Here is a 17632-nt window from a genome sequence, read left to right on the forward strand (position 1 = left end):
ATATTTTATTTGAAATATTGTTTCTTTTTTCTCTGGCAAAGATATTGAATTAATTATGTGAGTGGAATAAATTGATTGTACAAGTCTATATCATTTGAGTTATGTTCATTTTGACATTTGAAATAAGATATCCACAAAAGTATAGATGATTTTTTTTCCCTTTTTGTATTTGTTACTCTTCTACTAAAACTCTTTGACAACCCTTGACTTTTACATCTGTTCTTTTATTTTCAGTATATTAAAGTTGTGTTTGGAATAACTTTTCGAGTGATTAAATTTAAAAAAAAATTGTTTTGAAAATAATTTATGCCCTAAAATGAATTTATAAAATAATTTGATTTAGGTGCACTTGAAACCAAATTTTAAACCAATGAATTTTGAGTGTTTAATGTGATTAATCTTTATAATTTGTATGAGAAACTCCAACCACCACCTCCAGCAATCGTGGATAGACACCTCTACCTTCAACGACTAGCGACGAACTCCGACTACCACCGCCACTAGCGAATTCTTTTATAATAATTTAAAATCAATAAAAATATTTTTAGTATATAATAAATAAAAAAATTACATAAAAACATTTTGAAAAAAGAGTTGTCAAACTCATGTATTTTTTATTTTAAGGAACTTTTATAAAAAATATTTAAATATGAAAAACATTTTTTTTTCTTTAAATCATTTTAAATAAATCCTTAATCTCGTTGGATAACATTTATCAAATTTAACATGTTTTTTTTTTTTAAGAAAAAACACTTTATTTTAAAACGAAAGTTAACAAGTTGATGTTGTGAGTATTACTATTTCCTGGCACTACTCTTGCTACTACTTTGTTTAAAAAGGACTTTATTCAAATCCACATATTTATGAATTTAACAAATTATTCCTACTATTACTAGAGTTTTAGGTTGAGAAAACAATCTACGGTAAAACTGGCGGTAATAAACCGAGTAAAAATCGATTTTTAATTTTTCTAAAAAAAAATAAATAAATAAGTGAAATTTAGTCTAAAGACATCTGGTGATATTTAAACCATTATGGATAATTATTTTAAATAACAAAACTATTAAAAATATAATGTAATGTCACTATCTATATAGTAAGATTTTACAATATTTGTAAATAAATTGACTCATTTTCATTTTCTTATATTTGATAACCACACTCATTTCTATTTTTCGCATAATCTTAAAATTTAATCCTTATCTACCTCTGTCAAGCAATTATTATTATTATTATTTAGTACATCTACCTCTCATTTAAAATTAAAACTATTCTGTTTCTCGATATTTTTATTTTAACGGGACAAACTTTATTTATAGTTAAATTTAAATCCAAGATTTAACAAATATGATAAATAAAATACAGGAATGACATACATTAGTTACATTATTTTTTGGGGAAAAAAAGGCTGTTGTCAGTCTATAATTCCCACGTTACTTAATTGAAAATATCAAATTTGCAGGTCTCAAGATGAAAAAATCAAATTTGCAGTCTCAAACTTTTGTTTCAAGGAGAATAAATGTGTGCACCAATAATTTATATTTCTACATCAAGATACGATAATTCTAATGTCTACAATATTGTAAAACAATAATAATGGTGAAAATAAAATTTTGGGCTTAGCTAATTACCAGTTCTGATGTAAAACACAAGAGATGTGAAAATGATCTTGGACAACCAAATTAAGAAATGGTTTTCCCATACTCCTAAAATCACCAGAGTTGCTTGAAATGATACAGTTTCAAGGTTTTTTTTGTGTGTGTGCTGAATTGGCTATGATATCAGAACATATATCATCAACTAACAACTAAGATCATCACATCACAGAGGCAATTTGATCTTCTCTGACCATTTAAATATATCAGAGTAGACTTGATCACCTCCCAAATCTTCCCCTTGAGCCCCTGCTGCTATTCGAATTATATCTTCGATCAATGCGAAGTTCCCCATTATATCGACGTGAGCGCCGCTCTGCGTTCCTCGTCCTTCTAGCAAGTTTGATGGGGGAGAATGATTGTACTCTCTAACATACGTTCGGATTCCTGAAGGATTAAATCTAGTTTTCCCTCTCCAGCCTTTGGCACACATGTAACCAGCACTTAGAACAGGTACGGTTTCATCTCCGTCGACGGTGTAAACTCCATCCTTCAGACAGCCATTTTCTTCCCCCTCATTTGCTGCAGTATCAATCTGAAATGGAATGTAGCATTCAGCAGCAGGAGATAGCTTATAAACATAAGCTCTTTCGGTCGGGATTCCAACTCCATATAAAGAAAAGATCTCCATGTCCGGAGCATTTGGCAATCTGTAGACCAGTTTCATATTAAACAAAGTTTAATAGAGCATAAGACTAGATAAGGATTCTGATAGGTTTCTCAAAGATATTCTTAGTTTTATGCAGTACAAGAGAGGAAAAAATGTGAGTCTTTGGCATTTTAAGAGGCCAAAGTCTCTTCCGAAACTTACTATAAAACACACAAGTACACAACAATTTGTCCTGTCCGACAATTCTATCACACTACCAACATACTGCTTTGTTTCCAGAAATATAGAATGTGCCCACCATAATGTGATGGCTTCCAAGTAACCGTTGGATACAAAGTTTACATCTGTGTATGCCTTCTAATAACCATTTGAAACAAATTTTGTAATTTAGTTCATGAATTCATCTGTGCCTTTCTCTAGACTTTATGGGCGAGCGCAATAAACATTTTTTGTTTTGATAGTTTCAAGGATTTAGTTCTGTCTACTGGACTGTATTGGTGAAAAACAAAGTACCCTTTAAGCTTTTTACTCTTTCCTAATTAATTTTCAATTGGAGATCTCTTTTGTAAACACCTATAGGTGTTTGGGGTCTCCCCTCATTTCATTTATTCAATGAAATGTTTCTTCTCTGAAAAAAAAAACATACATTTTTGTAATTTATCTCTCATAAATCTAAAGATAAAATACTATCAAACACGTTCTTCCAGTCTCCTCCAACGATTTCTCCTTTCCCACATCTTCGCCCATTCTTTCATTATAACATTAGTGTATTTGATAGGTGGTCTATCAAAATGTTGTTATGAAACCTAAATCTATATATTTTTGTAAAATCAAGAAGGATAAGATTCTCACCTCGTCTCCAACGGGTTGGACCAATACTTGTAGTGGTTGTATTTCGGATCATCAAGGTTGTCAGCAATCCCATAAGAGAAATGGGCACTCCCACGTTCCATTGTATGTGGGGCAACATAATGAAGTAAATCTATGACAGATCCAGCTGTATAAACTTTGTAATCTGAGATTGCTCTGATACCCTCAATTCCCATGTCATGGTATTCAGTCCAAACGTCCTGGCAAGTAGTATTTGCAACGTTGTGACCCTTGATAGCATCCTACAAGATAATAAGACGTGCAACATAAGACTTCTTTGAAGAAAATCATCAAGGTAACTGATGAGTTCGTTTTTCTTGCACAAATACAAGGAGACTTGCAAGTTTCTCCATGAAAGAATCAGGAAAAAGAGGATAACAAAACAACGATATATCCATCTGTGAAGTTTTTCCAGAACTGAACAGAATGCAGGCTTCTTAATAAATTCAATTTCAACTCAGCCACTAAATTCTTTGAGCCTCCACATATTGAAGCACAACTTTTCATGAAATGTTTACCTGATGAACATACTGCTGACAACCTACCAACACAATCCCTCACCATAGGGCAATCATTTGCCTGAAATCCAATTGCCTAACTACTTATTTCTACTTTGGGACAGAATTGAATAATTAAATTAAAAATCATTATGCTAAATAAAAGAGCCTTACCAAAAACTCAATCCTCTCAATCTCAGATGAATCTGCCTCTGCCATGTCTTTACCAAACGATATAATTCGCCCATAGTGAACTTTCTTTGAAGAAGTATCTCCATCACCATTACGTGTATCATTGTTTTTTTGCTTTCTTTTGCTGGGAACATGGCCATCTTCAGGTGACCAATCAAGGCCACCCCATATGACATCCCCTCCTTTTGGTATCATTGACATGGTTGAATCCCATGTACGAGTCATCTTCATAACATGCTGCAATGTTTGAATGCGAAATAGATCATTGTCCAAGAAAACCGGTGCAATAGCCCTGCATTATGTGAAGCAAGAGATATGAACTCTTTCAGTCAACAAAAATGCAAGGATTCAATGTTTGTAGATTGATAATCAAACAAAAGTGTTCTTAGAGAAGTGATCTCACGGAAATTAAAAGCTGTTAGCATTTTATTTTACAGAGCAGCCTTCTGACTGAGAAAAAGTACCTCAAAATGTACCCTATATATGATTCAAAAAATTAAAGGTTTTTAACGAAATTGGAAATGATTGTGACTTAAAGTTCATCCAGACACACTAGGAGAAATCTATATGCTAAGAATTGGAGCGTCATAACTATTGACATAGACAAAGGGGTGACCTGACATTACCACACAACTTGCTACAGCCGAGGATTTGTAGCACAAGAGTAGGTGTATCAACAACTTGAGTTCATTGAATGAGAACTTTCACCCTAGACAACTTCCAAACTTATGAATTCAAGGACAAGTTACATGTGCCAACTATAAAAATAGTAATTTCATTCCCTAACCATGGAAACATGTTAAATCACCTATTGACCCAAAAGCTTGAGATGATGGATGAAGGTAAGTTTAAGATTATATCATCTAACGCTCCGTTCACTTGTGGAGTTGAAATTTGCAGAAGACTCAACAAGTGGAAATAGATATTAATTGGGAAGAAAATAATATTGCAGGAGTTTGAACACTCCTAAATCATCTGCTTTTATGCCATGTTAAATCACTTTTTGATTCAAGCTTAAATTGATGGGTGAAGGTAAATTTAATATTATATCATCTAACAAAACACACAGAAATACACAAAACAGCCAAGTTACCCAACTACAGTGGAATTAAAGTGATAGAGACCTGGCAAATGCAATATCCTTAGCTTCAGCAGAGAAAAGCCCAGCAACAGCTTTGGGAACACCTAGAAAAGGTCCACCAATATTTATAATTGCTTTTATATGTTTAGCACACCAGTCTGGTCCTCCCCCACCACCCATTGGCGATGGAGCTTCAACCCACTTCATAAAGTGCATGAAGTATAAAACACCCATTGAATGCGGAATAATCACTGCCTTTTTCCCACCATTCGTAGCAACCATCAATTCTATGTTACTTTTTATTCGGCTGAGGGTTTGATCTCTAACCTTCATGATTTGATAAGTTAAGTAATCAACAAACAGTTGCAAACAGTTAGCAAGGGTAAAAATGGAACAACTTGCTCAGATGAAAAATGATGATATTTTTATCAAATATAAAATTGTATTCCACCAAATGATTACCTCTGTGTTCTGATATGAAATTCTCCAGTCATATGCAGCCATATACATAGTTTTTTCCTCATAACCAATACGAGCCAAGTTAGCAATCAGGACTGCCCACACAAAATAACCCGGAGCGAAATAGTCAGCAGCAACAAGCCCACTGACAGGCCTAACCCTAATTCCTGGAGGATCTAATCCAGTTTCATTATCCAATGACATATGTTCCACCCAGCATGAAGGTCTGCAAGGGAAAAAGGTTCAACAAGCATACCAAATTTAGTTATATAAAACCAACTAACAATTTCTTTAGATGTGCACCGTGAAACAGTTCATTGCAAATATTACCATCCAAACGAATTCTTCAAAAATCAACCATACAACACCAATAACCACAGCTTCATATAATTCAATACATCAATGACTTTAAAACCTCATACTATATAGCTCTCATATATCACTCTTCAATTCATGTGGAAGATTTACTAAAACTTAGCATCACTTATAAAACTCTGACAATTAGACAAAGAAACTTGAAATGATTAAACCATCAAAACAAAGGTACAGAGAAGGGTCATATTATCAAATACCTTTTATACACTTCGCCGAATGTGCCGCCCCACAGACGCTTCCTGAATAGACCTTCTGCACATTCATGGCCTTCCCAAAGTTCAAGCCCACCAGTGACAATCCCCGGGACAAATACCACAGGATGCTTCACCTTCAACCCCTCTTTCTTCAATTTGACACCCGGTGGATCCGGCAATGGACCTGTGATTGCCTCTGTCACATACTGAGGCAATGATGCGGGCATCGCATTGTACAGAAACAACAAGAGCCACCATGTCGTACAAACGCACCCAACAAACCAACAACAACTATCCACACACGACCACCTTTTCTTTGCCTTAGTTTCCTTTACTCTTCCGCTAACCTTCTCCTTCTTATCCTCGTCTTCATCCTTCTGAATTTTGGAATCTTTTTCCACCGCCTTTCTCCGACGAATTAAAGACATATTTGGCAGTACTCAATTAAAAACCTCTAACTAAAATTTCACAAATTAATCATCTCTACAAACCCATTTGAGTTTCAGAGTTTATATTCCGAAATTTTCATCAAATTTCTCTCAGAAACAGAATAATAAGAAGCAAAACAATCTAGGGAACGAAAACCCAACAACAAAATCTGGTGGAAAGAAAGAAAAACTAAATAAACATCTGTTTGTGAATTGAAATTCTTATGTAATAAAAAGAAGAAGAAATGTATCTTCCCAATCCGGAAAAAGTTGTTTTTCTGGGCAAACAAACAGCGCCAATTCAAAGCGAAAAGAATACCTAAAAATCTAAAGAAAACGCCGTGTTCAAGAGATAAATAACCGAAAGACTGCCTTGGAAAGGAAATGGAAGCTTTGTCGTCACTTTGTGCAGTTACAAACAGAAGCTTAAGCTTATCAATCAATGGGGGGTCGGATCGGGAGGAGCTGCCGACTGCTCAGCAAGATAGCAAAATTATGGCGCAGAAACGAAACTGTGCTGGCTCTCTCTACGTGTTTGCTATTGCTTTCAGATTTTGACTGAATCGTTTTTGATAAATTGCAAATTTTAAAAATTAGATATTCGTTTTATTACGTGGCAGTACTTAATTGGGTAGTTTTTTGTTTATTTTATATTCTTTATCCATTTTGATTGGCTCTCTTAATGAAGTTCAACCGAATTGAGAGACGTGATTATGGAGGACCGTTCTTTTATCCGTGTGCGCAACTGCAGTGGATTTTAATTTCCATGTCTCTGGGCCCCACCCCCAGCGCGTGAAACACGTGTGCCTCGCACGCATACGTCGTCGTATTGTCCTTGGGAAAGGAATTTAATTTTATCTTATGCCCCCATTTGTTTTTCCAACATGGATTATGCTACTTCTCGATAATTCCCTAAAAGCCCGAACTTTTGCCCTTTCTTTTTTCAAATTATCCGTCTTTTTTCCAAAGTTACATTCTTGTTATTTACCTTTTTTTTTTCTTTTTTTTTTATTTTTTAAAGAAAAAGGTACTTTTATTAAGCCTGGGCAAGATTGGTATTTACATCACTAGAAATATGAATTTTTAACCGAACCAGAAAAAGCATCACGCCAAACACCTATCAAATAAAACCTCCTGGCTTTCGTTGTTTCATGGGCAGCCTTGTTTCGAATTTTACAAATATGTTAAAAAAAACTGGCCAAAAATTTGTTAGCTAGCTCCAGGATCTCTGCTATAAGCATCAATCTCACTGTGTGATTGTGATCTCCCGTTTATCAAATTTATTGCCTCTAAACAGTCTAGTCTAATAATCACCTCTAACATACCCCAAATTTTTGCCAAATGCAAACCTTCTAAAATTACTTTCATTTCAGGCAGAGGGGGAGTTTAGTTGAAGGATAGGCAGTCAAGAGCTAAACCATTCAAGGATCCATCTGAGTTTCTGCAAACAACTCCCAACCCTAGAATTGAAGGAGATTTCCCCCATGCAGCATCAACATTAATTTCCAGAGTATTAGCTGGAGGTTTCAACCATCTTGACCAGCTTGACATAGTAAGATTTAAATTCAATTTAGGATATTCATTAGTAGGATTCTTGTATTTGAAAAATTCTCATAAGTAATTATGGATCCATGCAGCTTGGATTGAGGATTCGACAATAGTAGAATTATGCACAATCTTGTTTCGATCCGTCTAAATACACCAACACATCACAACAAACAGAGTAAGTTCGTCTTTGTTAAATGAATTGTTGAAGTGAATCCATCTATTGATGAAGCTTAAGTTGAAGTTGTCAAAAATAATCAAGCAATCAAAATCTGACTCCAAATATCAAGGGCTCTTTGATATTTAAACAATGTGTGATCGATGGTCTCAAATTCCTCAAAACATAAAGGACAGTAAGGTGTGATTTTCAGACTTTTTTTTAGCATTGTTCTGGTGGGTAGAAAATTGTTTAGTGCTGGATAAGAAGTGTTTAATTTTGTTTGGAATTTTTAATTTCTAAAGACTATTCCACACATTAGCCATCTTGTTGTTATTGGGGCTTTACATGTTGATAATATTCTTCATGAAGAGACGATAACCACTTTTAACTGAGTATGAGCCAATCTTTTCATAATGCCAAATTAACTTGTCAAGAATTCGTTTATTTGTTGGAATTTGTTTAATAAATTCTCCATCATCTTCAAGAAGTAAATCAGTTAAAAGTCTCATTCCATCTTTCTAAATGATGTAAGAAATCAACCACTATTAAAGAAGATGTAAGAAGATTAAGACAAATTGGTTTAAATGCATTGGGTCTAGGTAGCTAGGGGTCTAAGAAAAAATGTATTGATTTCTCATCACCTACTTTGTACCTTATTTCTTTGGATAATTATTCTCTCCCCCAAATAAAACTTTTTCAAATATATGAGGAATTTGGGTTCATTACTGCCTCCATGATTGAACAATTCTCAAAGTAAATACTTTTTGAAACAATAGAAATCAGTGTATTCGGATTTTCCACTATTCTTCATACTTGATTGGCAATCAATGCTTGGTAGAATCCACTCAGATCACGAAAATTTAGATCATCCAATGCCTTCGGTAAATACATCTTCTTCCATTTCATCCAATGAATCTTCTTCTTGTTATCCTCTGATCCCCACCAAAATACTGTAAATGATTTGGTTATGTCTTCACAAAATTGCCTTGGAAGTTTGAATAAGCTCATTGCATATGTTGGAATTTATTGACCGATACTTTTGATTAAGATTTCTTTTCCAGCTTTGGAGAAAAAAGATCTCTTCCATCCTTGACCAACTTTTCAAATTTTTTCTTGGATGTAGTTGAAATCAGCTAATTTATTTCTTCTAAATGAAGATGGTAGATACAAGTATTGTCCTGGATTATTTACCTTTATTCTTTTAATACATATATATCATTTACATTTGATAAATGTTAAAAAATATACTTATAATTGACACTTATTAAAATTTTAGATGAAAATTGAGACAACATTACGATTATTTGAAATAATGTGATGTTGTTTAGATTTTTCACCATCATTTTACATCCTAATTTTTGTCAAAAAAATAAAATAAAATCACGCTCTAAGATTAATTATGAATTGTTAATTTAATAATCATGTTGCAATTTTTGAAATAATATTTAGTGTTCTTTAAACCGAAAATAGACTTGGAAGATAATTTTTATTACTGGGCCATAGTGTGAATATTAATGGCACCTCTTTAATTATATAACTATATATTTATGGAAAGTTTATACAAAGTTCAGGAATAAATTTTGTTATTCGATCATTGTTTAAATGTGTGCAATGTGAACATCCTCGCCACCTCTTTGAATATATATATATATATATATATATATATATATAAACACTAAAAATAATACAACTCGTACAAAGTATGGTAAAAAATACTACACATCAAGCAAACAATGAGGCAATTGAAATACAATTCAAAGGATTGAATTCCCCTACTTCATATATTATTAAACTAAAATGGAAAAAAATGCCAACATAAGCATATTTTAATTGATTAAGATATGTATCATTAATCGAGATGTCAAATATTTGAATTTCTCTCCCTCCTACTTTGTTGTTGACCTAGGAGACATGATATTAGATTCATACTCAAAATTTAAACATTTTAAAGTTTTTATATGAAATATAAATCATATTCAAAACTCAAACACGGGAAACTAATTTTATTTTTCTAAAGAAAAGTGACTAATTTTATTTTTATAGGAAAAAATACCTTTTAATCCATGAGTTTTATGGAATGTTTTAATTTAGTCAATTTAGTCGATGATTCTAAAATAGACTTAAAACGTCCTTATTATTATTTTAAATAGTGAAAATGATATTTTTAAACTAATAAAAAAATAAAAATAGCTTCTCACTCCTTTCTCTCCCTACTTTTGCTCCCTCAAGCAACTTTCCTTCTTCATCTTCCTGTTTCTTTTATCCATCTCCCAAATTAATTCCTCTGTTCCATAAATTGAGGTTCTACATCAATTCTCTAAGCCTGGTGCTACACTGTCAGAGTATCAATGTCTTTCCCCTTATGGATTTTAGAGGGCATAGGTAGTATGTCGCGGTTAGCATTGATGTGTTTGAGAGAAATTGAGATGTTGCGGTTCAACTGTTGGGTTAGCATTGATGTCTTAGTGAAGGCCCACAATTGAGGCTCACTAGGCCTAAAAGTAAGTTCTATTTAAAACCTGTTTTCAGCAGTCGGTCAATAGACACACATGCAGACCGAGAGGGGTGTTAACGACAATGAGAAAATCAGAGAAAAGAGGTCTTCCGTTCAGCGCCATTTTTCAACTGTTTGAACGTCAATTCATGGTTCGATCGAGCTGAAATTTTGGTAGCGTGTTCTTGGCATGAAGGTCTTCAATCTGAACGGTGGAGATTTCTTTTGAAGCTATCTACAATCAAATTCCAGCAGATAGTTGAGATCTTTCTAATTTCTTCCTCTTTATTGTTGACATTTGTTGTCGAGATGTTGATCTTGAGATATATATTGTGTATGTCTCTGTTGGTTTTAATATATTGATTTTCTAAACATGTAACAAATGGATTTAATATGAATCTCCTTCAGATTAATTTTAACATATAATTTTATATAAATCCCATTCATATAAATAATATTTAAATCTTATTCAAATATTTATTTCTCTCATATAACATATAACTTATAATCTTAATATGAATCTCATTTATATAAATAATATTTGAATCTTATTCAAATGTTTATCTCTCTCATAAAATAAAGTATAATTTTGAATTTCATTCAAAAATAATTTTATATCGTAATGTATCAATAGACATTATATTAATTGTATCTCATACAATTAATTCTCTTATTTAATTTGAACAATTCAAATTAATCCAAAATTAGATCATTCATGTTTGCTAGCAATGAGACCTAATGGACCTACATATTAGAAATTCCAATGATATGAGATTAATTAATTAAACTCTTTAATTAAATTAAACAATATTCATTAACGGCAAATCACTCCACTAAAGATTCGCAGTTGCACTCTTTTTCGCACTATAGATATATTTTTGTGTCCACTGATATAACCGATCAAAGTCGACCATTCACGAATCACTCATCATTATAGTTGGGTCAAAATTATGTTGTTATAAAGAGATATTAATTATTTCGCGGTCCGACATTATCCAAACTCTTTGTATAGGATGCTCCTACTTGCATGTCTCTACATAAACAATTAAGATCAACTTGTTTGTAACACTTTACAACTCTTGTAATTACAAAGTGGGTCGTATCCGTAGTATCACCAAGACAAGACACTCAACTTTATCCATATACTACATACCATTTAGGTTATTACTTGAACATAATCCACCTTTATGTCTATCACATACTGTTCAAGTTTCATAAAATAATCTATGGATAATTGCATAGATAAAATAACCAACCATTATTTCAGATAACATATTAACTAGGAGGTTTTAGGACATACATCCCTACAATCTCCCATTTGCACTAAAGTCGGTGAGACATAAGACGATGAGACATGTATTATAAGGCATACTCTATGCCCAACATGCTCTCCCACTTGCCCTAGCGCACAAGAGAAATGTCTCGTAGTCTTAGACATCCTAGGAGATCCTCTCACACTTTTGCCTTGAGAATCTTTTTATATAATTCAAAATTGTTATGTCAATAAATAAAATCTGGTCACCACCATGATGTCACTCTCATTTTGTTCTATTCCTACAACTTGGTGTTTATTAATATCCTTAAACTTAATTTTTGCACCACATTATCTCATAAACTGGATAAACTAATTTATATTTTAAACAACTTTGAAATATTTAAGGATATACATGACAATGCAAATTATTGTTTCACAAGTAAAAATATTGCCTTGTAGTCCAATTTACACCACTTTGTGCCTCGTAATCCAATTTACACCACTTAAGATAAAACATGGATCGCTCTAAATCCTGTATGAGATAGTATATCTCGTAAAAGATCAAATCTTAAATTTTATACATCGATGTTTCATTATTCATTAGTTTTAATTTTCAAACTCGATGGTCATACCATTAGTGTAGCTGATATAACTAAGCAATTGTATATTAAATGTTAATTAAGTCTCATGTAAGAATTACATCCCCTCAACACTTTAAGTGTCTTAGGAAACTTTTCCTTAGACATATCAATTTCATTGTAAAATGATACATTATCATTCCATCTGAAGCTATTGCATCAAATATTCAACAACAACTTTGTAAATGTAAGATGTATGAGACAAACTTAAATCATGTCCTCAACATCTCTAAGTAGACATTTAATATACAAAATCATTTCAATTCAAGTATTTCAAATTGGTTAAATAGTCAAACTTTCATATTGATTTTGATTTCATTCATAATGAGTAAACATTAATATAAAACAGATAAATACCCACTTTTAATTTTCTTGTCATTGTCATCGTTCAAAGTCATAGGTCATAATTCTATACCAAACCCTTATTCTCAAAGATCCTATTTGTGAAATTTATTTCTCAAATGAACGTCACAATTCTGCAAACATTTTGTAATCCAATATTTGAAAATTTGCTTGAATTTGTGTAGATGCATTGAACATTTTTTCATAAAAGAATTAATTCTTTTTTACATATCTCATATGAAACAATGAACCAAATAATGCATAAATGACTCTATTATCATAACTAGTGAGACAATTGATTCATCGTCTATTTTCACCTACCAATTCCAACGCTGATTTTCACCTTATACCAAGAGTCTTACTTTGAAGATCTTTGTCTCCAAGTTCTACACTTTCAAATCTCCTTTTTGTAGATCCATTCATATCCTCTGGGTTTTACTCCAACAAGAAAATCGACAAAAACAAACTAAGTTTAAGTACATATACTTTGTCTCAAGTTTTATGACTTTGACATAATTTCTTTTGTCAACATCCTTCAATTCTTGTCATCCATTATGACAACTTTGACTTTCAATAAGTCATAACAAAGGTTCAGTCATCTCATAACTCTCCCACTATTTTTTAGGTCTATAACTTTTCATTTGTCATCTAATGTCACAATGTAGATTTCAAGTAAGCCTTTGTAAGGTTAGTTATCTCATAACTCTCCCACTACGATGAAGACTTATCTAGTTAACAATTAAATTTTTACTTTCAAATATAAATAAATGGTTAACAACACTTGTTAACTATTAAGTGGTTTTATTTGGAACTAGTTCATCAACACAAATTAACCTTTTTACAGGCTCATAGCCTTTTATATGACATTCCTAACAAAATCAGTATTTATCACATACATACATTCCTTTATTTTGAAGTGTACAAAAGGTCATTTTATAACTCCTTAAAGACTATCTACATTTAGACATATGTTCGAACATTTTTTCCCTAAACGTATTTATTAAGGGTTCATTTTGACACAAGTATCTCAACTTATCCAAATACTGAAATTTTGTAAACGGTTTTACAACACTTTCCTAATACAAAATTGTTTCTCAAACATTTTTTGAGGAAACAATGTTAAAAAATTGCAATATCTATTGCATGTCCTTAGTGGAGTCTGTCATCAATATAATGAATATGTTTAACAAGGTACTTAACATGTACTAAGTTTAACAAGGTCAAATTTCTCCTATTACAGCATAATTTCATTCAAATTATACCAAATGCTTGAAGTTGAGATCTTATCTCATCTCTATCAATTAGGCATAGTACATTAAAATTTTATGTATTAATCATTATGATCTAATCATAATGTCACAATAGACTTGCCTAAATGACTTAAACTTTAGTAATTTGGTTTGAACATTTCAAAAAGAATAAGACTTAAGTTGCATTCTATTAGGATATTTTCCTTCATAAATACTCATAAATCATATTAATGACATATTTATGATATCAGACTTAATCTTTCAGTCACTAGACCAACTAGGTCAAAACGCATAAGTCCAACAAATTATTTGGCCAAGTAGCCTTATCTAATAAGGTTTAATGACACTCTTGCATAAAAAGCAGGACCTTTGACAAATAATAGTAATTTAACTCCAATTCTTAGAGAATTACGCGTAATTTTCATTTAAATATCAAAGCAAATATCCTTTTAGGAAAAAAGAAATTGTCTTTCTTTCTGGACTCATTAATCCTTATTCTCCCTCAGTTTAGTATTCAGATGTTTTAACTTTTAACACACAGAAAAGTGTAATTATTTAAAGTTGAACATATTTTCAAACAACCTTTGAAAACATGTCTTATCAAGAAAAATTATTCATACTCTATGAATTATTTAGTAATAAAGTCTAGAGAAATTGAATTTCTCTTATGGTGATAAAAGCACCATATTCAACATAAATAAACGACATTTTAATGTCACCCACTAACTGAGATGAGCTTTCTATTGCCAACTAGTAGAAGCTATTCTACTTGAATTAAGTATTTGCCAAAAAAAAAAAAACACAATTTAATTGTAATGAATAAAATTTTTTGATAGTGTATCCTTATTCAACTATCAAAGTGTGAATCTTTATTCTCCACCAAGAACTCAGTAAATCAAATTTACTTTATTCTTATTTTTTTCTTACTTTATGAGGTGTTTCTAAAATTCCGCATTGTGTGACATCCCAAGCTAATTTGGAAACTTTTTCCTTATTGGCTCTGGTCACAAAAAAATTTCTTCCACTCAGATAATACTTAACTTTTAAGGTCATTTAGCTTTCCATGAGTCCAATATACAATATATTTTTGTCATGACTTTATCTTCGAATCCAGACACATCATATGTTATCTAGATGATAAAAGTAAGTTATCACTTCATTTATACTTCATAAGCACTTCATGAATTGGCAACGCCCTTTTAAGAACATTTTCTAAAACAAAGACAAATTTAAAATTACACTGTCATTAAGTGTCGATGACATTTTTCCAAGTAACTTATTTATCACACCTTTTGACTTATATCAGCAATTAAAAACTAAAACTCCCGAGAGAAATTGACATAATCTTGAAATATATAAAACATGTTATTTGGTTATATACAATCTTTTATCCATTCTAATTCAGTATAAAAATTAAAATGAACCCATTAGATTTAATATGAATCTTATTCATATTTGGTCGCTTGCTATCGTGAGATGCTTTAGGAGTGTATAAAGTAAAACAGATTGGAAGAATAAAGTCTAAGTGTTGCGTTCTGCCTTGATGCGTTTAAATGAATGCAACGTGTTGGTATTATGCACAGAAGACACACAACTCCTTATAATAATGTTCAAGTTTTCCTAGATTAAACCCAAGTATAAATCTAATCTAGGTTCCTTGCAAGTCCAGGGTCGATCACAAGGATTCAGTTTCACTAACACAGATTATGCGTTGTACTTGCAGTAGGAGGTTTTTCCTAAATAAATGTGAAAGATGTATTATTTACACTAACATGCTATGCCTGTGCAAGACAATACAAAAGAATTGAGTGGAAAATGAAGGATCATGTGAAAATGGAATTTAAGTAGGTAGACGTGCCAATTAAAGATAATTGCACATAACTGATGTAATGTGGATGAAATGGGATGGGTTGCTTATCTTTTTGTTCATATGTTAGACATCATTCAACACTTCTCAATGCGAATAACATATAAGCCTATCTCTAGGGTGCATGCGTCTAACTTAGAATGCAAGAAATACCAGTAAGTCTATCTCTAGCTGTACTAGGCGTTCTACTTAATGCGGCTTAGCTATTCTTTCGAACAACTAAGTAAAGAAGCTTTCATCAAGTTGTCAAGTTGGTTTAGGCGTTAGAACAGAATTATGCATGAAGTACTAATGCTTTCAACATAAACAGAAGATAAACAATAGCAAAAGTGATGATCAAATATATGAATTTTATAAAGGATCAATGAGTCTTTACAAAGAACTATATTCAATCAAAATGAAATGGAAATGATATTAAGAGAGAAACTGAGTCAAGCCAAAGAATATAATCTCTTGTAGTTCTTTGGCTCAATCTTATTGTGTACAATCACTTTAAAGAGCCGAGGACAGAGTATCTTTCTCAAGAATAACTTTCTCCACTCCCTGGCCAACGGTGGTGGTGGTTCTTAGCTCCTTCGATCGTCTTACACCTCGGCACAGCTTGTACAAACTAAAACTAAGTCTACAAATTTACAGAGAGTATGAAGCTTCTAATTGTCTGAACTCTTAATTCTGGAGGGTCTTCAAGTATTTATAGGCGTTGGTCTCATCTACTTAGAGGATGGGCTGCATTTAAGTCCATGCCCTAGTTGGCCACCTGACCTCTAGAAGCTTTTCAGACGCCGCCTGCTGCTGGAAGCTTTTCAGACGCCGCTTGTTGCAGGTGCCCATGCTTACAAGTGATGATGTGACACAATCAGCCCGGAGCAATGAATCTTCTATGTGTTGAATTCCATCCGACGCATGGCTCATGTGTTAGCGCGTTTCCTACGGCACTTGTCTAATGCGTTATTGTCAGTTCTTGCGTTGAAATCCTGCAAAGTAGTGCGTTAGCGCCGCGATTTTTAGTGATAAACTTCTTTTACATGAAAATTGCTATTTTTTAAGTAAATCCATGAGTTTTTATAAAAATGATGAGAGTTTATCATTAAAAACCCTAATTGTTCTAACTTAAGAGCAAAGATAATTTGTATTTTTACAAGTTATCAACTACCCCCAAATTTGAATAATGTTTGTCCTCAAGCATTCTAAAATAATTCTTTGCTATCTCCTCTACCTTAAATGTGCAAATTTCACCTCTCATCATATTAGTCTCAAAGTTGAAATAAGAGTCGGGAAAATATAACTTAGATTGACACTTTTCTTAAAAGAACTAATATTTAGTTTCCGATGTGGCAGGCTTCTCATCACAACTCCTTTCATTTCTCAAAACATTTCAATCTTTTCTAAACCAGCAATGCGTTAGATGCTATTTCTTTTGAAAAACAAATGCTGGATAAAAAGAAAACGATTGTGTACTTGTTTACCCATGCGTTGCTCTAGGTATCCCACTTTCGTTTTGGCTTGCCCCCACGGGTGTCATGTGAGCATCTAACTACGGGTGAGAACCCTTTACAACTAAACTCATATCTAATATTCATTCCTTTTTCAAAGTATAGTTTTTTTCTTCAGACTAGATAGAGGAGTTTTATGGGACGCGTTGGTCTAGGATACTTAACTTCGTTTCGGCTTACCCCCACGGGTATCATGCGGGCATCCAACTACGGCTAAGTGCCTGTTC

General features: G+C 32.6%; 1 protein-coding gene across 1 annotated transcript; it reads right to left on the minus strand.

Annotated features, from left to right (window-relative positions):
* Window positions 1-1682: 1682 nt before the first annotated feature.
* PDAT (phospholipid:diacylglycerol acyltransferase) lies at window positions 1683-6942 on the minus strand. The gene is made up of 6 exons (XM_039041991.2): window positions 5937-6942; window positions 5368-5590; window positions 4949-5232; window positions 3807-4116; window positions 3118-3377; window positions 1683-2305 (listed from the first exon to the last, which is right to left on the minus strand). Exons 1-6 carry the CDS (start codon window positions 6359-6361, stop codon window positions 1822-1824), a joined length of 1986 nt encoding a protein of 661 aa, XP_038897919.1. The 5' UTR covers window positions 6362-6942; the 3' UTR covers window positions 1683-1821.
* Window positions 6943-17632: the final 10690 nt, after the last annotated feature.

Source organism: Benincasa hispida, chromosome 9, assembly GCF_027475165.1.
Source record: "Benincasa hispida cultivar pf3 chromosome 9, pf3_genome.v1.1, whole genome shotgun sequence".
Taxonomy (NCBI): domain Eukaryota; kingdom Viridiplantae; phylum Streptophyta; class Magnoliopsida; order Cucurbitales; family Cucurbitaceae; genus Benincasa; species Benincasa hispida.